This window comes from Orbilia oligospora (genome assembly GCF_000225545.1).
Source record: "Orbilia oligospora ATCC 24927 unplaced genomic scaffold scaffold00054, whole genome shotgun sequence".
NCBI lineage: Eukaryota > Fungi > Ascomycota > Orbiliomycetes > Orbiliales > Orbiliaceae > Orbilia > Orbilia oligospora.
The window spans coordinates 3229637-3251050 of NW_011645611.1; the positions used below are offsets into that span (position 1 = coordinate 3229637).

General features: G+C 45.2%; 8 protein-coding genes across 8 annotated transcripts; 5 read left to right on the plus strand and 3 right to left on the minus strand.

Moving 5' to 3' along the window:
- On the minus strand, positions 1-1536 carry AOL_s00054g969 (uncharacterized protein; the record flags this gene model as incomplete). Its single annotated transcript, XM_011122285.1, has 5 exons — positions 1-523; positions 620-752; positions 842-1101; positions 1188-1361; positions 1478-1536. The coding sequence occupies 5 exons, from the start codon at positions 1534-1536 to the stop codon at positions 1-3; spliced, it is 1149 nt and encodes a 382-aa protein (XP_011120587.1).
- A 2673-nt stretch (positions 1537-4209) lies between these two features.
- AOL_s00054g970 (uncharacterized protein) lies at positions 4210-4794 on the plus strand (the record flags this gene model as incomplete). Its single annotated transcript, XM_011122286.1, has 1 exon — positions 4210-4794. One exon carries the CDS (start codon positions 4210-4212, stop codon positions 4792-4794), a length of 585 nt encoding a protein of 194 aa, XP_011120588.1.
- An 842-nt stretch (positions 4795-5636) lies between these two features.
- Positions 5637-7436, minus strand: AOL_s00054g971 (uncharacterized protein; the record flags this gene model as incomplete). Its single annotated transcript, XM_011122287.1, has 1 exon — positions 5637-7436. One exon carries the CDS (start codon positions 7434-7436, stop codon positions 5637-5639), a length of 1800 nt encoding a protein of 599 aa, XP_011120589.1.
- Positions 7437-11041: 3605 nt separating this feature from the next.
- On the plus strand, positions 11042-11374 carry AOL_s00054g972 (uncharacterized protein; the record flags this gene model as incomplete). The annotated part of the gene is made up of 2 exons (XM_011122288.1): positions 11042-11125; positions 11207-11374. 2 exons carry the CDS (start codon positions 11042-11044, stop codon positions 11372-11374), a joined length of 252 nt encoding a protein of 83 aa, XP_011120590.1.
- Positions 11375-12708: 1334 nt separating this feature from the next.
- Positions 12709-13809, plus strand: AOL_s00054g973 (uncharacterized protein; the record flags this gene model as incomplete). Its single annotated transcript, XM_011122289.1, has 4 exons — positions 12709-12782; positions 12848-12987; positions 13063-13306; positions 13365-13809. The coding sequence occupies 4 exons, from the start codon at positions 12709-12711 to the stop codon at positions 13807-13809; spliced, it is 903 nt and encodes a 300-aa protein (XP_011120591.1).
- A 1355-nt stretch (positions 13810-15164) lies between these two features.
- Positions 15165-15941, plus strand: AOL_s00054g974 (uncharacterized protein; the record flags this gene model as incomplete). Its single annotated transcript, XM_011122290.1, has 1 exon — positions 15165-15941. One exon carries the CDS (start codon positions 15165-15167, stop codon positions 15939-15941), a length of 777 nt encoding a protein of 258 aa, XP_011120592.1.
- An 869-nt stretch (positions 15942-16810) lies between these two features.
- AOL_s00054g975 (uncharacterized protein) lies at positions 16811-18291 on the minus strand (the record flags this gene model as incomplete). Its single annotated transcript, XM_011122291.1, has 4 exons — positions 16811-16909; positions 16970-17058; positions 17132-18061; positions 18147-18291. 4 exons carry the CDS (start codon positions 18289-18291, stop codon positions 16811-16813), a joined length of 1263 nt encoding a protein of 420 aa, XP_011120593.1.
- Positions 18292-20193: 1902 nt separating this feature from the next.
- On the plus strand, positions 20194-21189 carry AOL_s00054g976 (uncharacterized protein; the record flags this gene model as incomplete). The annotated part of the gene is made up of 4 exons (XM_011122292.1): positions 20194-20404; positions 20486-20557; positions 20618-20805; positions 20869-21189. The coding sequence occupies 4 exons, from the start codon at positions 20194-20196 to the stop codon at positions 21187-21189; spliced, it is 792 nt and encodes a 263-aa protein (XP_011120594.1).
- Between the last annotated feature and the right edge of the window lie 225 nt (positions 21190-21414).

Genomic DNA, 21414 nt, shown 5'->3' on the forward strand with positions numbered 1-21414 from the left:
TTATTTGCTGTCCGGTTTATCTGAGATTACGGCATAAGAAACTTGGAAGCGTCCCCGTCGTGGCACAACGAAATTGAGCGGGGGTTCTTCTGTATCCTCTTTTCCTTCCTGATCGTATACGGGATCAGGATCGGGTACATACATCTCTTCTGGCTCTTCCCTTGCCTCCTCGAGGTCGCTTTCGACCGGTGGTGGTGGACAACCACACGAAATTTGCATTGAGAATACACCGCCAGGCTTTTTGCCGAGGATACTATGCAGGACGAAGTATGCTTGGGTTCCAGGGTCCTTCCCCAGACTTGCCATCCTTTCCAATGCCGCTTCTTTGCTTTCGTAGCCAAGCCGCTTCAGGGCTCCCGGACCTCGTGCTATAGCGTTATTAATGAACTCTTCAAGTCCAAGCCGAGCGTTGACATTCTGCATCTGCCTTGTCTCCTCGTCACAAGTACGTAAATCGATTTTGCGATGCTCAGTCTCCCATAATTCGAGCTCTTCAAGGTAGTTGTAAATATTATGCCCGCAGCTATATTTATACACAGCCCCCCGGTTAAATTTTGGTTTGAAACCGATACGAACGGCAATCGATATGAAAGGGGTTGTCGGGTTCGGGAAACCTTACTCTAAATCACGTTTCAAAAGCTTCATGCTCGCTTGCAGCTTCTCAAGCACCCCACCAGATGCAGGAACACCGTCTTTCTCGATCGATAGTTCTCCGAACGGAATCTCCTCGAAATGTAAAAACCCGCCGGGTTCTAAGAAAAGGTTACATCCAACCTATAGATTAGCTAAGGACTATTCGTTTCCGTGCCGTCGAAACATGTGAAAAAGTGGGACTATATACTTAGAATCTCCAAACAATTATCGATAGCAACTTTCCATTCTTCTTTTGTGAGCACGCTCGTGAGCAGTCTTGCATGGATATAGTGGTAAATCGGCCCAATCTCCTGAAATTTCGGCGTATCCAGAATATTCAACTTATGGAACTCAACATCTTCTCTCTTGTCCTCCGGCGGGAACTGGTTGTCATGCAAATCGTAGCCATAGAGCTCCGCTTTGAGGCCGGATTCTTCGAGTTGCTTGCGTATAGAATAGAGCCATATACTAAGTTAATATGAATATCAAGAGTTAGGATCCTAGGAATGTCACCCGTTTATATTTTTATATCAATAAAGTATTAGTATACATACCCGGTTCCTGTCGCCAGATCGGCGATCTTGACATATGTGTTTTCCTTGCACGCCGGCCAGTCATAGGATTGGCTCCTCCCCGATTCTTGAATTTGATTAAGACGTGTAATCACAGGCTCAGGGATAAGAATTCCACCGAGCATTCGGGTTAAAATACCATGCTGTAAGTTTAACCTAAGGGAATCGGAATGTCAACCGCCGTTAGATCCCATGCATTCTTTAGCTACCCCTATAGTCTCGCAGGTCTATTTGGGGGAAAAAATAAAAAATTCAAATTTGTTCATTTTTACCTCTTCGAAGCTTCCTCATCCACATTCAATAGATACGGTTCCTTCGTTGTCGTTGACATATTGCGTCGTCCAATCTGACTGAAGACGCGTGGGGAAGATATCGAATAATTTTGAGAATAATGTCCGTCTAATCGCCGTACTCCAAAATTAATAACTCTAACTACTCCCAACATTATATATTTTATATTCTTTTTTTCTCAATTGGCCATCCATGAATTGGTGTTTTGCAACGACAGCGAAGCATACTAACGTTCATATGATGATATATACATACCAACAGTCTACCGCAATGGAGACGGGACAGCCGCAGGACGGATAACTCGGCAACGTTCCAACAAAACTTACACTCCAAAATCCAACCCGAGAGATATGAAACTTTGGTTATGTAAGGAAACGTGCGATAATCCCTGAACCGTCGAACCAAACTTGCACGGGGTTGGCAAAAGAGTTGGAAGACAATATAAAATATAATAAAAAAGCTTGGCCGAGTTAAGCCTCTAGGGGTTCTCGGAAAGGAAAACGTGGGCGGATCTAAACCCTCGATGGATACGTCACAAAATACCCGGAATCGGTGACTATAAGGGCCGATGCCTGATTTGAGGACTCGGTGATATCCTGCGGGTATGACTCGGGCCGTACGGCAAGAATATTTGTCAGAGAAGTCGAGAAGGGTGACGAGGTTTTGGATTTAAATTTATATGTGCTAGACTGCGAGCGAGCGGGGCTCTGGATGGTCCCGTCGACAGACGGACGCAGTACTGTCAAGCTGTGTGCACTTGCAGGGACCAGACGAACTTGTTGCATTGTTGGACCCGCGAACACAAAGCTGTTAGTAGCATTTGTGTTGTGACCGTCGTGTTCCATACAATGCATGGAGATCAGCCATTGCATTGCTAAGACACCATCCTCATCATATCATGTCATCGCGTCAGGCTGTAACCTTCGCCCCTCAACTATCGTGACATCTTAAAGCCATCGGAAACCATCGAGATACAGTTCATTAGGTTGCTTGCAAGCCTCACGTGGGATCGAGTCAAAAATTCGCTGCGGCATCATATGACACGCATATATTATATCGTCAGATCTGAAGTCCAAGTGTGCATATGCATATGTGGACTCCCTCCTGGCTAGCCTTCATATCTATCACAATTGATTATGAAAATCTAAATAACGGGGTATGTTTAATTTGGGGTTTTAAAACTAGTGGTTCTCGACGTATAATGCTAGCAGGATTATGTGTAGGAAGATTCGAAGATAAGCTACAATACAATACAATGGGGTCAAAATATTAAAATTATTCATGTATGTGAAAATCCAAATGGCATTCAGGCCTTTGAAAATGAATGGACATGAGGGTTGATCGTACATTTTATTTGCGAATGACTCTAGGGCAAGGGCTATACGCCGCCAGCAGCAATCAGTGGCATCGCCGGGACCATCTGGGCATACTTCTCCAACAATTTACTTGGTCTCGGTCCCTTAATCTTACTACCATTGGGATCCTTCATCTTGGTTGCCCATAAGTTCACCACATTGATGAGATCGTTCTTCTTCTCCCATATAGCCACAACTTGTGCTAGCTTCAGCCTGGCCAATCGAGGAGCCCAATTCTTTCAAGCTAGGATTCTCTTCGGAAAATCAACCACCGTGTCATCAATATACACTGACTGCTTCATATCCTTCACGATATTAAAATTTTGAATCTTATCTTCCAATATTTTCGATTTTGAAGGCTTGATAGATAATTTTATTACCAATAGTATTAAAATATCCATACTGTTAAGTAATTAATTTGATGATTGATTCATGATTGCCTTCGGGTCTGTTTTCGTATCATCTACAAACCTCTGTTAACAATTACTCCCCAAATTCATTAGAATATTCAAAGCAAACTCACACATTCTTGGAGTACTGGTACACTGCCACCGTCAATTCAGACTTTAGACTGCACGTATGTCCTATAGGCATTGCGTATAAATTCCTTTATTTATCCTCAACTTTTACATTCTGGGTCATCACCTTAGAGAAAGACGGGGTCTCGCCCACTTCGAACGATTTTATAAACTTAATTTGGTTCGCTGTGAATTTCAAAATGGTATTGAGGGCAGGTTGTCCGGACGGATAAGTCAAGAGTCGTTTTCTTTGGTCTCCTTTTTATCTTCTCGTTCTAGTTCGGACTCAAAGGTAACCAAGAATGTCTTTTCGGCTCCCGCCGCTTCTTCCTTGACACCTCCCTCGGAGCCTGGGGTGATCTTATTGGCAGCTGTAGATTCCGAATCCTTTGAATTAGTCTGCCAAAACTCCTCGAGTGAAAGTTTGGGCGCCCTTAAGTTTACATCACCCGCTCAGCAACAACAAGTGTATACTGTGGGCGGCACTTTTGATACAAAGCTCCTTCATATCAATGTTAAGAAGATTTACATAGTCGAACCAAGCAAGGCGAAAAACCGCAAAAAGGAGAGGCGCTGAAAACATCTAGAGTATTAGAGGTCAGATTTCAAGATTTTCGACTGGGAGTTACAATGAACATCGAGGTGTACGCCAAAGAAGTCCATAAAGTCCTTAAAGCACCGAAGCCAAAGGGTATGGTGAATGACTTCAATGAACCTCAAGCGAAATCGGCCATAGTGGCGCTTCAATTCAGTTGAAAGAACCGATCTATACTCTTGAAATTGGCGCCATATAGTTCGAGGAAGACTATGCAAGATTACTAGGTGAACCATTCAGCTTCCATGCCTCACAGTTCCCAGCTCGTAAGTACAAACCGCCACTACTCCCATCTTCAGCCGTCGAGCCACGGATTTGCCCTCAAAAGCTATACCGGCCAACCCCAGAGTCTCCCCAATATACTTCCGCCCACCCCTCCAAACCATATCCAAACCTGGCTAGCAAGGAAACCTGATCGCCCTATCCCTCAGTTCGAGGTTCACACCCTCGATGACAACTGCCGCAAAAACTTCATCCCGACAAACCGAGACATGCATCTCGATCGACCTCGTCTTCAGCGTTACAAACTACACCGTCAAAAATCTCATGGTCAAAATCAAAGAGCAGCAGTAGCGGAAAATTGTCCACTTCCTCTTCCCCACGAAGATTATGGACCGGAGCCGCCGAGCATGTTATCAAATTTTCGTTTCAATATCTTCACCCGTTTTTATGATGACTTTATGTACATTGAACTAGTCCCAAGGTCAAGTAAAGGTATTCCACTGGAGTATATCAAGGAAGCTAGTTTTATGTTTGGATTGGTGAAACCGTTCAACTGGACTGAAGAGCATGCATGCTATTTGGGTATTTCTTTATCCTTCGTCTCGTGAGAATGATGATCACGAGAGGAGACCCGGATACTGGGTTGGTCCTTTGGGATGATGGTGTCAAGGTGGATATGGGGCCTGAGTAATCCGGATTCGTGTCAAGCCTGGCCTGTAACCAACCATTATGCTTTTATGTGCCCACAAACCTTATTGTTTATTTGTTTCGTTATAATTCTTTCTTTCGAATTCGTCTTTAGTATGTGTGAAGGGTATCCTGGTCAATTTCAGGTTTGTTCTTTGTTGCATCGGCACCCAGGACTGCATACATATGTATGTTTCATAAAAGTAATGGTTGCTTAAAATCCTAGCAATCTAGGATTGTAAACTCAAATACCCCACAGGGGTATACGTAGGTGGAATTGCTATTTTATAACAAGCTGGAGGAACAATTCTCCGACATATTTACAAGGGCTATATTTGAAACTATGCTCTGAGCGTGAGTTAATTCGAAAGTAAAGGAAGAAAGAAGAAAGAAAGGAAGCAGGAGGGGAAAAAGCCTCTCCAGGATGAAAATGCAGATGTATAAATGTTATTGTTTTCATTGCAGGAAGAGAAAGCTAACGCTGGGTAATTGTAAAAAAGCCGGAAACTAGGAACTCTGGAACCCATTTCCCATGATTATGCAGAGATATAAAACAATTAACAAAAAAAATTATGTAGAGACAGGTTAGGACGCCTTCGTTGAAACTTCCGTCGCTGGCCATCGAAGAAAAACCAATAAGGAGCGATGACAAACACCGATTGAATGAATGATCCCCAGAGTCTAAAATCTAAATTAAGAATAGTAATCGTGAATGCGGTGATGTAGGGAGATAAAACTAAAAAATGAAAGGGACGAATGAAATTTACAACCGTAGCCGTTTAATCAAAAGAACAGAAAGAACAAGTATAATCCAAACTTGAGGGGCGATGAAAATGAGTCCCCATTTGCTGCCAGATCCTATTCTATACCCGAGAACTCGCGCAGAGCCTCCTCGATTCACGATCATGGGCGCATCGCGTGTCGACGCTGGTGGTTGTGACGAACCTATGTATTGTCCCATACTGACTCCAACTACTAACCCGAGAACATCCTCGAGCGCATTTTTAGAGTCCTCAAAAGCGTATGAGCTTGGGCCTCTATCTTTCACAGCTCTAGAGAGAGTATCCCACCAGCCGTTGTTATATCTGTTCTGCATAAACAGCGGGCAGGCTGCACCAGCACCGACTGCTAAGGCCCCGGGTGTTAAGATGACACCAGGTTTATTTTCGGGGTTCCATATTGGAACGTATGATTTGTTCGAGCAACTTGACGATGTCCTTTGTTTGACTGGGGAAGATATTGTGTATTCGGCGAGAGTTTTGAGATTTTCGTTTTCGCGGTTGATACTTGATTCATGAGGTGGCTTATAGTTCCTAGAAATTGTGGTGTCGCGAAATCCAACGGCAGATACGATATCGACATCGCAAGCCACAGAATATGATTTGGAGTTTACCGCAGGGAAGTCTGAGACTGCTGCTGCAAGCAATCCTGCGTGAGAATTTATGGATCCGATCAAGTAGGTTACCTTACCTACGGATTTACCGCTGGTACAGTACCCTGATGCCGAAGCACCGTCGCTTTCCAAGTCGGCACCGAATATTGGCGTCGATGCACTGCAATCTTCGTCCAGCCGCACGGTGAGGTTGTTTTTAGCCCTGATAATGGTCCCTGCGCGCCGACACTTCGCGGGGTTTGCGATAAAGACGGGTAAACACTGAGTAGAGTCTTGGAGAATATTCCTATCTTGTTGGTTTATCCCCATAGCCCAAAAGACTTTGTCGAAACCTGCTGGGCCGTTATGAGCGTCATATGGCACGCCTATACTGGAACGTGTGACACCGACGCCTGAGACAGCATAGGCATACCCATCCTTGTCGATGGCAGAGTTGGATATCGTGTTGACTATCGAAAATGCAGGATTGGCAAGGCAATTATTACCCTTGGCCCTGAAGTTTATGTAAGTTCCATTTTCTAGTCTCCAGCTGAGCGCTGTAGGAGAGGGATCGTCAGATACTGTCGTACAATTTAGGGCTCCTGGTGTAAGTTGAACGATCGTGCCGAAGGTTTTGAACCCTATCGAGGGTGTAATAGCAGCTACTATTGCTGCCGTACTTAATGATGCAAATAGAAGTGTGATCGTTGTCCCCCAATAATAAAAATAGTCGCTGTAAGTCCCAACCCCAAGTAGACTCTCTATTCTTCTTGAACTTTGCAGGATGTCAGATTTCCTTAATCTCCTAGCCTCGATATATTGTATCCATTGCAATCTGATTTGCCTTGAAACGAAAGCTGTGATAGCAGTGATAAATATCGTTGTCCCGCAGACGTATAATGCTCTCGAATCGTTCGGGAATAACCCAGGCATTGTCAGCGTGACTTCAACTAGGTTGAACAGAACGATCAAAAGAATAATCAGAACTTCGATTACAATGGCGATGAAGCATTGTAGGGTCTCTGGAGAAAATAATTTTTGGTAACCGCCTTTTCCTAGTGCTACACGAGACTCTACAACCTCAGGCTTGATTTGGATCGTCTCGAGAGCTATCGAGTGTCCCGACGTGTCATGTGAATAGCCGGTATTTCGTTCTTGCCATCTTTCTACTGCTGCTCGGGTTGAATACATTTATTTCTGTGACGTGAGTTTTGAATTTTGGCGGCAAAATTGGGTATCTTGAGCGCTCGCGCTGTCGTAGCAGAGCAGCCTACTTTTCTATCACGCGGCCTCTGCGTCTAAACTTGACGGTGGTGATATGTGATAGAGCTGGCAGGAAACCAAGGCGTCGAATCAGTTGCTCAGATCCATATCTCGATGTTAACCCGGTCCGAAAAGAGAAAGAATGAAGGGAAATGTGATTCTTAGACGTGAAAGCCCCTGGCGACGAAGTCAAGAATGTCAAAGTTTGTAGTTAGGCTTAGGTTCGGAAAAATACAAAAGTTCGAAGGTCAGCTGTCAAGCGGTACCATCCCCATAGTATATGAACGGCACCGGCTTGGAGAGGAAAGTGGATCCTCTCTTAAATCGCCTGTCGACCCAGTAATAATTTCAAGCAGGCTACTTTTCGCTTCCAGGACCATAATCAGTCCTCAGGTAGAGTAAACTCAGAATTTCATATTGATCAAGGGTATAACATTCATCGATATAGAGTCAAGTTCTAACTTTGTGTGTGGTGTTGAAGAATCGAGCAGGGTTGTCGTCTTGAATTTGGTTGGTACCTGGAAATCGCAAAAGTTATCGGGGCAGCTGTCCCACGTCAGAGGTTCATCTTGACAGGGAGTTTATCCGGTGGGTGGAACAAGCGAATACGGAAGCTGATCAGAAGGAGTATTTCTTCACTTTTTCTGCAGTCAACCAATTGAAGACTGGACTTCTGGACGAGCGCCTATGAGAATCGACGCCTCAAAGTTCTGCAGAATGCTTGGCCATCGAAAGTTCGATCGAATATTCCATAATCCCTGCAAAACTGACAGGCCACTGCGAAGCTGGTCCACTGATCTCGAGATGGTGTGTTGGAATTTGGGCTGTCGACAAGGGTTGGATAACTGGCTAAATACAATTCTCCATGGTGAAACTCACTCATGCCCCTGAGGAAGCCTTGGTCCAGCACACCATTATCTGTAGACGAACTACACCTGAGAAACTTATTACTGTGATATAGTCCATAGGAAACGATTGAGTGCAAGCAAATGTTGTTCTTTTTTGAGTAGGATCAATTGCAATTTCGGTTGAACTGGAGGCCCTGGCAAACTATCACGGCCAAGTGAGCGAACATTTTCCTCAAGACCTTGGGCCTGTTCGCACCCTAGATTTATCCGTGGTTATTGGCAATTGCAGGAGAAAGTTTCTTCAAAAACACGATATTTGCGCGTCATCTTGCGGAGTTGCAGCCACACGCTGACGATCCAATATGAGGTTGACTGCTTGTCCTGGTTGTAGTATAGTTGTAACCATTCCTTTTGATTTGAAAACGATGGACTGTCTATTTTAACCCTTCATGGAGTTTGAGGTGCTAGTTACTCGGTAGATGTTTGAACATCATGTTCGTCAGCGTGAGCCATGGTAACCCTCTACCCTTTCATTCACTGGAGCTTTGGCCAGTAAAACTCAATTTATCGCGGTCGATTTGAAACCATGATGGTATTGTCAAGGTGTGCACTGGCCAACATTTTCGGCTCGCAATCCGAGGGTGGGCCGGACTCGCGAAGCAATGCCTATTACAGCTACGTTTGCAATTACAATTGGGCCCACCTGTAGAAACATTTAGCAATGCGATTTTGGTGATGTCTCCAAAAATATGGTGACGGAAGAAATCCTGTATAACGCCATTCAGCGAGTAGATAACGATGTTATCGATGGAATAAAGGCCTATATACTGTGCATGTGGCTCTTGCCCAAACTTTCAACTAAGCTTGGCCGATGGCTAGTATTTTAGCTTAACACCACTCGCACTCGTACACCTAAATACAAATTGCTTGAATTTACATCGAAGCTTCTTCCGAATCTCAACCTTCCTCCTCGAGTTAAAATACAGAGCGCAAAAGAAACCCGATTTTATAACGATATTAGTGAAAAACGGGGACCATCTTCGCTTCTAGAGGATTCACTGCCTCCACTGTTAGTCAGTTTTTAGGAGGGCTACGCTTTCACATCTATCGGTAGAGTGAGTACTCGAGCTCAGGTCCGTTTATTCGGATATGATAATATCGATCGAAGATTCTGTTTGTTAGGTCATGAGGGACTAAGGAAATAGCTGGACCCTAGGCGAGAACCGAGAGTGGCTCCACCGCGCAACAGATCAGAAGTGGGGATACGGCATCTTATCGCATGACTTTGTGGGTGGCCTTTAAGCTTTAGCCCGCCCGTCAAAGTGGTCGAGGAATAGTCAAACAATCTGATCGAATTCTGTTCCAAGAAGGATTGGGCATCATGATTATATCCGTACACTTATTCTTTGTGAGGCAATGTCTACGTATATACGTATAAGTCTACAAAATCTATCGATCGCTACTGCAATTGGTGCGGTCGACACGCACCTTGAGAAGTTTCCCTGCAGGTTTAAAATATATCCTCTACACAGTATGCTGTGGTCAAATTTAACCCCTTAACGTTAGGCGGGGAAAGAAAGACGAGTTCCGTCTTGTGGCAATCTTCTCAAACTGGTTTGCCACTACAGAGCTGCAGAGTGAGTGCTTCACGCCCTTTTAACACCCGGATTCCATTATCTAATACGACCCCAGGGAGGCTATCTTCAATCTTGCCGGGCCACGTATCGCTTGTTTTTTCCCTCTAACTTTTCGGCGCACGTCTAGCCAAGGCGGTTGAAAAGTCGCAGTGTAGGAAGCGTTTCTGACCAAAATGGGAATTGCAACATACCTGCTTGAAAATTCGATGCGCCGCTATATAACCAGCATATCAATTTTAACCCAACTAAAGCCCATAGGAAGCTCCCGACAGGGGGAAGCGACACTGCATAGAACCATTCCTGACGGGCTGTCATAAAACTAGGCGAATACTTCCGATAGCTTGTGGCGCTTTCCGGACCAACGGTGCAAGGTCGCGACCAGTAATGATATCAACTTGTTATAACGTTACAGGTACCAGCATACATACATATGCCATAGGTTTGCAATGCAGTCACTTTATAACTAGAGGACGAGATGTCTAAGTTCAGGATTTATTAGGATATATTGGTATTCTGTTTTATTTTGTGGATTGGCGTTTATTACTTTATCGACCGCAATATAATAGTGTAACAGATCCCCCCCCGAGCCAAATCTCAGGCTATATGGTCATGGTAACGCCGATCGCGAGTGCTATAGGCAAGGGGATCACTCTAATGCTATATTCGCACGAGGCCGTGGCTCTTCATAGCAAGATATCTGGGCGACATCAGAGCCGAGGATCATACGATACAAAATTCAAAAGAAGCTGAGAAGGCACATGTCTACATCATTTCTGCGGTGTGTCGCACCGCCGGGCCGTCGAATGTGCGATTTTGGGAATATTCGAATCTGATTTTCTGGAAGAACTCCTGATATTATTTCTGGAGCCAACAGTACCTCGACAATGCCGAGGTGTATAAATACGACGGTGTTCTGCCATCTAGAATGTATTTCAGCATTCAAACTCATCCAGAAGACATCCAATAAGCCCAATAACCACGCCAGTCAGCGTTTGAAGATAATAACTCTCCAACTTATTCCAATTACTGAATCATCCGATCCGACAAGATGAAGGCCTTCCTTTTCGTCCTCGCAGCTTTGCCAGCTATCCTCGCAGCAGCAGTCCCAGCCCCAGCCGATGCCATTGAAGGTGTGTACTATACACTTAGATAATAACGTTGTCAATATCAAAATATGACTTTAAAGGATACTAAAGGATATTTCGTATGATAGAGCGCGCTACTTGTCCATCCTGGTCCGTCTGGCAGTCGTGCTGGAATGAATGCAAGAGGACTGGCCGCGCCACCGATGCTTGCTACGCATGCTGCCAAGCAACTTGCCGCCCTTGCAAAAAATAGATTTACAATATTTGGATCGAAATGGGAAGGATATCTTGTCTAAGGCTTTTTGTTGATACGGCTGTTAGAATTGAATTCATATTTGGTGGCGGGACTACGATACTTTCTCAATAAAAAATCGTTTGCGAATGTATAAAGAAAACTAGGCTTTGTACATTTCCTGCATCTATGTACAATATCTTCAATATCCCTTTCGAAAAATTACTGAAAATGACATCCGTTTTCAAAATTTCAGAAACTCAACCATCGTGTGCACTAGGACCAAGGGGCTTTGCGAGTGTACGAACATTAGCACTAATGAGTATCTCACAGCCTGTATAATGGTTTTCTTAAGTGGGAAATTTATTGGCCAACCAATAATTAGATAACTAGAGCTGTCCAATCTAGATGCCTTGATCTGCACCTTGCTATAAACTGGATGGCCTCGACCTCAACCTGCGCCACTTTTAAAATTTTGATCATGAAGTTTGCAATTGGCTTACGAAACCCCCCAGAATTGATTCCTTTTTATAAAACTACAGCATTTGGAGGAGGCTTAGCATTTGAGAGAGGATTACTAGGCCGGCTTGAAACAAAAAAACTCGAGCCGAGTATTTGTTTATGTCGCCTCAACCTGCCTTCTGCGCGTGGAAACAATTGCCTCTGCGGATGAGATGCCCTCTTTTAAGTCTGAAACAATGTTGAAAAGCCTTTCTGCACATCAAATTTTATCAAGGATATACATGTAGTATAGTTTTAAATTTGTGAAGCTTTACAGGTTGTACTTGCTTAGAGAAGTTGAAGGAGGAACTAATTGATCTAGAACATAAGCTAATGTTCTGAGAATGATGAAATCATGAAATTTTCGAAATCCCATCTCGGATTAGCCATAGCGCTACCCACATGTGCATGCAGATGTGCATGTGGCGCCGGTCTCGACGTCTCAGACGGAGGCTGCCATTCGTGAATATCGTTGCGTTGGCTGCGCATGGCTACGGATAGACTAACTTAACGTGGTATTTAGTGCCAGTCTCTGACCATCTGCGGCCGTTTCAGACCCCAACTTAGTTAATTTATGCTTCCTCTGTTCTGTTGTTCCATGCTTTGGCTTCTTAGTGGCGCACTTTTCTACTGATAAAGGATGTATATATAGTCGTACTACAGTCTCTTGTAGATTTTACATTCGAATATTCAGACATCACACCTTCAAGTCTTTCTTGCCTGGCGCATTTTATTTCTTACTAAGGAACTGGTTTCCGTTTGATTATTCACTTCACTTCATTTCATTCTCCGACTTTTTCTTCATTCAATCACCTCGTATCTAACCAACAGTTTACACGTGTTTTTGTATCGATATTAGTATATATTTTTAACCTTTCCTCTTAATATATTTCCAAAATGCACTTCATTACTGCCAGTGTCTTGTCATTGTGTGTCACTGCTACACTTGCGGCACCAGCCCGCATTAGTCGGTAAGCTCCTTATACCCACGGCTCAACCAGCGTAGACAGAATACTAACAAATTATTCATGATAAGCCGGTCGACTATGAACGGCTCCCAAAGGCCTCTCGGTGATACCATCAAAGTTGACCGAGTTCGAGTTGATAGTGTTGACCGATCACGAGTTTTCGTGGATATTCCGTTGACGCTTGCTGAAATTACCTCTGCAGAAATCGGTACGTTTCACTCACGCACCAGCCCTCTCCGTCGAAGAACGGATCACTAACAAGACATTTCCAAAAATAATTTAGGCGCTCCCGCCAGTTCGGTCAGATTCTATGGTACTTTAGACACAGAGCAACCTGAATCAGAGATGATCCGCGTCGTGGTGGACTTGAAAAGTCTCAGGGCTGCCAGAAAAAACCCGGACTGTGACTTCGCTTTTAGAAAAGAGAAGAAGCCTGATCTCGATTACCTCTATGAATTTGATCCTGAGGAGAGATTGGCGGTTTTCAGCAGGGAGGATACTGGGTTGTGGAGTGTAAGATGCTTGTGGTAAGTTAATACTCAGAATTTGCATCATTGATCTAAAAACTGATCGATCTGTCTCTAGCATGGACTCTTTCAAATCTGGATACAAGGCAGGGATGGAGTCTACGGTCCCATCAAGTAGTGTCGAAGATGTCGAATGGGTCGAGGTGCCGGAGGAAGAACCGGTATTTAAGCCCGAGGATGTGGAAGAGGTCCCAGATTTTAGAGAAGAAGAGCCCAAGGAAGTGACAGAGGTCCTTGAGGAAACAACAGAAGTAACCACGGAAGTTTTTACAAAAGTAACAACAAAGGTTACAACAGAATTCACAAGAAAGAATTCAACTGATGAAGACACTGAAGAGGCCTCCGAGCAAACGTATGAAGAGAATATCGAGATAGAATCCTCTTCGCGGGCTATGAGGCATAGCATTGGCTCCGAGGAATACAGCCCCGAAGCTGAAGAAACCGACGACATGAAACGCCAGAGAGGTGTTGCTGTCAACGAATTTGACATCGAGATCATTTAACTGAATACCTGCCCTGGAGTGCTTTCGAACTTCGGTAGTGTTTGTATTGTTTTCTAGACTACTTAAATGTCATTTTGAAGCTTCTTGTACCTAAAATATGGGCTTGTGTCTGTGGTGGCATTGGGAAACCAATTAACGTTTTACGAATCGATGATTAATTTACAAACTGGAATTCCTTGTAGAAACCCTAATTTTTAAGAAAAAGTAGAGATTAATCGACATTGGCTTAGTAGTTTTCATGATATTCAAGGAGGTCCTCTCAAGGGGAGGCTGTTCAAACATTGAATCCGCGGTATTCCTGAGAACCATCAGCCCTATACTGCGGCTGTGGAATTAAGGCAATTAATTACACCATAGCTTGATATTGATGCATGTAGTTAACGTCGAACTTAACTCTCTAGATCTCTATTCATATATAACAGCTGATGCGCCAATGGAGAAAATCCGAATAATATCATGAAATATGTATGAACATATGTTAGCAAGGCTATGCAGAATTATCTGCTGGGTCTGTTTTGGTAGTGGCATTGGCCGGTATTGTATGGGAAGGCCGAAGGTTAGGTTTTAAAACGTTTTTGAGGCGGGACAAAAGCACTTTGAAGCGGAGGTCTCCGGAGATAACGTTATGAACTAGCTTAGTTATGGTCGGTGTTAAGAATTCCGACAGAGGCGCAGCCACGACCGCAAGCCCTATGTCACACAGTTGAGCACATTGAGATTGGAATGGCGGCGGTACACATTGATATCCGGGTCGAAGCTTAGAAACGACGGTCGGTCGGTGAGCTCAGCCTAGCCTACCAGCTATCGTAGAGCACAATCCCTTGATTGCACCTTCTAGAGAATATAAACTATAAATTAGCTGTGAGGCAGAGCATCAATAGCTAGGAAACCCACGAGGCTCACTTACATATACATGCAGTGAATGCATGCATTGGCTTCTCAAGGCCATACCATAGTTCTATCAGCACATCGCTAGCGTTTAATTGATTCTGATGGATCGATCGGCAGTGGCAACCGATGATAAAGGGGCCTGAATTAGCTAAGCCGCAAATTCCCTGATACATCTTTTAGTGAGTCGAAATTAAAGGCTGACTAGAAATCTTGGCGTCGTTAATCACGAAGCCTGAGCTCAGATGTCTGAAGCGCGCATCCAACGTTATGAGTGGTGACGACATATCGCAACTGGTATAAATTAACCTGCCCCCGTCACGTCAAACCATTTCCTTGCAATATCTCAGTGAACTATAGAAACTCGCAACCTCTATTGATTCTGAGTTTAAATTCTACACTCATACAAAAATAACACATACAACGCATTGCATAACCGTTATTCCGGCGAACAGAATATATATAAAATGAACCAAGATCAATATGCCTGGGCCGCTCCCCCGCCGAGTTATCACGATTTTACTGGAACAGGCGCCGGGGCTTCAAGACCCCCAGCTTCCCGGACTGAGCACCCTGTCGATACCAAGGAAGATTTCCAGGACGCCGGAAGTGCAGCAGGCCTTCCACAGCTACCCGGTTATTCGACGTACACCGTTGAGTTCGCAAAGGGCAGTTTTCACATGGACTATCTCATCAAAGACGACGCGGATAAACCCTTCCTATACGTCGATAATAAAGCTTTCCCATCTACATTTCGTGGCGGGAGACCGGATGTTATAGTACACGAAGGTGGTGACAATACTGGCCCTATAGTATTCGCATCCCGGAGTAACATCATTGGAAACTGCCATGAGCTATGCTTCGGTGACCCAGCCATTAGTTCTCGATTTACCGAATTGAAATTGAAAAACTGGGTCTCCCTGACAACGACATGGTCGCCTCCTGATAGCGAGAAGAAATATAAGTTTGAGCGAATGTACGGGAAAGAAGCTGAAGCGCTTGGAGGACGAAAAACGAGCCTTCTTAGTCTCAAGCTCACGGATGTCGAAAACGGTGAAATAATGGCAACATACCTAAATGACGGATTTCAAACCTGGAGAAAAGCCGGAACCTACCAAATCAAACATAATCCAGCTATAGGAGATGAATGGGACAAGTGGGTGATATGCGTCTGTGGGGTTTTGACGGAGAAGGAACGCAGGTCTAGAAGATGGAGGTCTCACGGCGGTGGTGGCGGACCGTAAACTGGTCCGTTGCTTTTATTATTATCGAGCGGTTGGTGCTAACTTGTGGATACAGAATGAATTTCCCTTTTACATTATCATTCAAATTGCAGTCGACAGCAGCGGGCGTTTTTTTGGAAAAGTATTTGGGGGTTATGGTTACGCTTGGATGTGTCAGTTTAAGCTTCTTCGAGGACTGGAGCAATATCGCGAAAAACGGATTAGAGCGCAAACAGAAGCCGGGCAACGTATCGATACGTATCGCGTACGTATCGCTGGATAGGCTATGTTGATTAATTTAGATGTTGGATATCCGAATATGCTGGGATACGCAGTTTTGTTGCTTAGCCTCAATTTCTTTCCCTTAATCAGTATTAACGCACTTATCCCGGACTCATTCCGGAATATTCCTCGTTCCATTCCATTTACATATGATATCGATGTCTATAACGTTTGTGTCAGTCGTAACTAGACTTGTGGTTTGTATGACCTTTGTACAACGCAAAAACTCTCTAAATCCAACACTCTTTTGGATCCTCAACTGCGGATTCGAGGCTACCTCAACCGATGTCGGACGCAATGGCACGTACTAGCTTATTATATTATACAAGACCTGCCTGAGCTGATATTAGGCTATTGGCAGCTTAGACTAACCGGCTAATAACAGAATCAAGTAAAACTTGAAAAGACATCAAAACTAGCGCATTCTTTTCAAAGTAATAAGAGTTTGTTAAGGGTGTAAATATGCATTAGGTAGTTGTTATTATACATGAGAATCATGATTAAATGCGCATTAAGGCTATGTGAGAAAAAAAAAACCGTACCCTGTCCGTCATCCGTTTTTATGTATACCAATTAATCCCCGCCTCATGACTCCGGAAAACTCAAATTTACAAAGCAGCGAGAGCGGCAATAGCAGCGGCACCGAAGATGGCGAATCCACTGGAGACAAGGGAGTTGGCAGCACCAGTGTATTCTGGTGGTGGTACCTGGATAAGATATAAAGTTAGAAAACGAGCATATCTATATGGATTACTAAAAGAACTTACAACAGTGGAGGTCTGGTTGCCAGATCCGTAGGTAGGGGTAGGGCCGTCGGTGGCGGTTCCAGATGGAGCGACATAGCTGGTTGTGACACCTATGATTGAGTTACAAATATTAGTTTAGGTTCGACATCTATTAGGAAGTGCGCATCCAGATTCAAGGCGTACTGGTATAAGTGACAACGACCGACGAGTAAGTCGGATATACACCAGTAGTCGTCTTGATTGTGGTTTGCTCATGTGATGGCTCATATGAGGGTTGTGGGGGTTCGTAGGACGATGGAGCATAGGTCGGGTGAGACGAATGCTCGGAGGATGAAGGAGCATAGGTTGGGTGCTCAGGCTTGTATGTGGATTCAACAGTGGTTTCACATGTCGAAGACTTACTTGTAGGAGCTGTAGTGGGGTTGTAGGTAGGAGCTGTGGTAGGAGTTGTGGTAGGGTTGTAGGTAGGAACTGTGGGATTGTAGGTAGGGGGGTTGTAGGTAGGGTTGTAGGTTGGTTCAACACTCGGCTCTTCTGTCGAAGACTCACCAGTTGGTTCAGCAGTGGGCTCAGCGGTTGGCTCTCCGGTGGGCTCAGCGGTAGGTTCCTCAGTTGGCTCAGCGGTGGGTTCCTCGGTGGGCTCAGCAGTAGGTTCCTCGGTTGGCTCAGCAGTTGGCTCAGAGGTAGGCTCAGCAGTAGGTTCCTGAGTAGGTTCAGCAGTAGGCTCAGAGGTTGGCTCAGCGGTTGGCTCTTGAGTGGGCTCGGTAGTTGGCTCTTGAGTGGGAGGAGCGGTAGTAGCTGGGGGCTCAGTGGTGGTGGGTTCAGGGTCCTCAGTTGGCTCTGGCTCAGTGGTGGTAGTTGCTGGTGGGGTAGTTTCGACACCGCTGGGGATTTCACCACCAGCTGACAGAGCTGGGGGGACGTCTGGCTGCTTTCCAGAGAGAGGAGTGGTTGAGAGACCACATTCCCCACCAGCAGCGCCCAAAGAAAAACCGTAGTACCTCCAGATGTTGTAGTTGTCAGGACCGGAGCACTGCAAGCAGTTGGCATAGTTGTTATTGAAAACATTGTCGTCGCAGTGGTTATCACGGCGGGAGGCAGTGATAGCTTGACCTGAACCACGGGGATGACATATTAGTATGCTACTGTTACACAAGAGATTGAATTATATGATTCGGGACTATAGTGTAGTGCTTACCGCAGTTATCGTGGCAGTTGTAAGCTGGAGTACCAGGAGCCTGACGCTTGAGGAGCTTCAAGTGCCATTCATCGTCCATGATAGCGACACCAGCAACACCCTGGAGGGCGAGTGCGCCAAGGAGGATCAACTGAGCATTAAGCATGATGACTATATTGGCGCAAGGCAGCAGTAGAATACTAGATTACTTTTAGGAAGGTTGACAATAGACCGAAATCTGCGATTAACGAGTGGAAATCCTGCTAAAAGTGTAGCTACAATTGCGATAGCGAGTGAATGTGATTCTGAAGTGAGGGGGGAAAGAATCTTGGAACAGGTACAGTGAGGTCGCAAGACTCGACTTATAACGTCCCCAAGGTACTGCTACACATCTTGTCCAGCGCGCGCTAGGCCAGGCCCCTGCATGGAAGCGCATGTATGGTAACCCTTTAACCCGACATAACTTTGAACATTGGGATAGAGGAACGAGCGATGTCGGAAATTGGGGGTCCCGTCGAGGCCCAAAGAGAGAATGAAGCCTCTAATTTTGTGTCATACCCAAGACATTTTAGTTATTATCGCATTGCATGCATGCATTGACAGCTTCCAAGGCTCGTTGGACCAGTCGGACTCTAGCCCACCCGAACGGTGCCTGTGGGAAAGAATGGAAAACTCTACTCAATTTGCTAAACCAGCCATCGCCATGGACCCACCTGTGGTCCAAACGTGGGAGGTTGCATAGTCACAAACTTTGAACCGACCCTGGAATCTTGGCCGGCCAGCACTGGCTAGATTTCCAACTTTTGCGGTGTTGTTCACACCGATTCCAACGCTCCTTTGCTTTTTCCTAGCGGATCAGATAAGATGGTCTGATTCTGCTAGCGACTTGGCGGTCTTGGTATTATTCCGTGTCAGCCGGATCAGATTAGATTTCTAGGGTTGGCAGTGGGATTGCAAAAGTACCTCCACCCAAGTCACAATTTTCAGAGGAGTTCCCTCGATCTGATAACGAGTGGCAGGCAAAGATGTGGACTAGCAAGGGTTTTGGGCAGCTTGGCAAAAGCCGGAAAGTGAAAATTTTCCAGTATGGCGTGCCTAAAGCGCCTGCAAAAGTTTTCCATGATCAAAGGTACCCCACACAACTGCAAGAGACATTTCGGGGTATCACCAATCAATTATCTAATCGGTTGATCAGATTAGATGGTAGAAGCTTTCGGGCAGGTGTCATTGTATGTAATTTTTTCGGACTTGTGACAATTGACTAATGTTTAACAAGAAAAAAATGGCGGTACGATTTATAACACTAGCAACACGAAAACCATGCTATTTTGACTTGGGCACCCGGAGATAGCCATGGCCAATGCGCAACTTCTCTCTCACTCTTTTGAGTCCTAGGACAGTACGGCTGGATTTGCGGAGTCTTAGTTATCAACATCCCACCAATGGCCAAGTTTTAGTTCTTCTCTTGCATGGTTGTATGCATGAATGGGCCGGCCGCCATTATCCACCTGAGCTGAGAAACATTCTTGTTTTTTCCCAGAGACAACTGTACTACATACCGCGCTACACCGAGGTATAATCAACGAGAATTAAGATGCCCGTCTAAAATGGCAAAAAACTCTAAAGCTGTGGGCGAAGGCCGAGGCGCCTCCCCGCCAAGTAGCTCCTCGGAAGGCGAGGGCAGGCGGGTTGGGTGGTCTGCCAGGTAGCTCGTCATATTATATCGAACCGTGGCCATGTGCGAAGAGAGCGGCAGGGGAGCCCCTCGAAAGCACTGGCTACATGCCGGACCGGGGACAATACAACACTATCTACTTGTAGGCAGAGGGAATGCTCAATTGATCAAGTTGGTTGTTGTATGTTGTCGAGGGCCTCTCTGTGAGCAATATATTAACCAGCGGTTTCTCCTCATCTACATTACCTCTTGTATCTTTTTTCTCCTCACCTCACTCTTCACATCCCCTCTTATATTAATCCGTTCCTAGTACGGCCTCTTGCTCCTTCCACTTGCATTATAAAATATATAAACCCAAAGGGATTTAGTTAATTAATTAATATATATTTCAAGATGCTTCGCAACGCCTTGTATCTCGCCGCGGCTGTTTCCGCTATTGCAGCTCCAGCTGCCGCTCAGGCACACGGTGAAGGAGAGCAGGGCGCCTCTATGGGACCAGTTGCTTTCCTCTGGCCCGCAGATCGTCCATGGTCCGCCTCTGAAGACAACAAGGCTCCTTGTGGTTCCGTCAGCGGCCCAACCACCCGAGCTGACTTCCCACTTGGTAAGATAAACCTCTTGAAGTTGTGAAGAAAGTGCAACAAATTCTATAAAGATATGTGACTAACTTGTGTGAATAATTTAGTCGGTGGAGCTGTTGCTCTGTCCATCGCTGACGATGCATGGAACGTAGTTTTCCGTATTGCTTACGGAAACAGTAAGTTGCACTTGTCCTACATATAACATCGATCGCACAGATCCTAAAACAAGTGAATAGACCCAACCACTCAGAGTGCATTCAATACTTTCGTCCCAGCAAGAGTTGATGCGATCGAGCCTGGTCACCAGTGCTACAAGGCACCCACAATCGCCAATGTCGCTGAGGGAACTAATGCCACCATCCAGATGGAATACTGGTCCAACGACTCTGGCAAGGACGAGTCTTTCTTCGCCTGCGCCGATATCGTAAGTGAACTGGATTATAAATTGACTTTTTTCCAAATGCCGCAGTTTCACTAACATGAATAGACTCTCGTTGGTGCCACCGCTTTCGCTGACACCATTCCATGCTTCAACGTTACCGCCTCTGAGTTCGAGGCCCCACAGTCAACTGAGACCGTCATCCAGGCCGCTCCAGAGCAGCCCGCTTCCGACAATGGTCTCTCCACTGGCGCAAAGGCTGGTATTGCCGTTGGCTCCATCCTTGGTGCCTCCGCCATCATCGGTGTTGCTGTCTTCTTCGCCTTCCGCAAGCGCTCCAAGCCAGCTGACAGCGAATCCACTCCATACATGAGCCAGACCAAGGGCGCTCAATCTGTTGAGTCTGTCCCAGCTGCTGCTCGCCAGTAAATGGTTTTTGAAACCCTCCATTTCCCTTAATTTCCTATATCTCATCTTGATATACCCAAATACCTCAGAGAGTAAATAATCTCTTGTTTTTTGTTTGTCATTGTCATTTAATGATCCTATGACGATTACCAGCTACTTACGCTCCTTACGACTGAATGCATTTTGGCTTAACCATATTGGATTTGCATGTACCTAGCATTCGAGTTTGTACTTAGTTTAGAACTA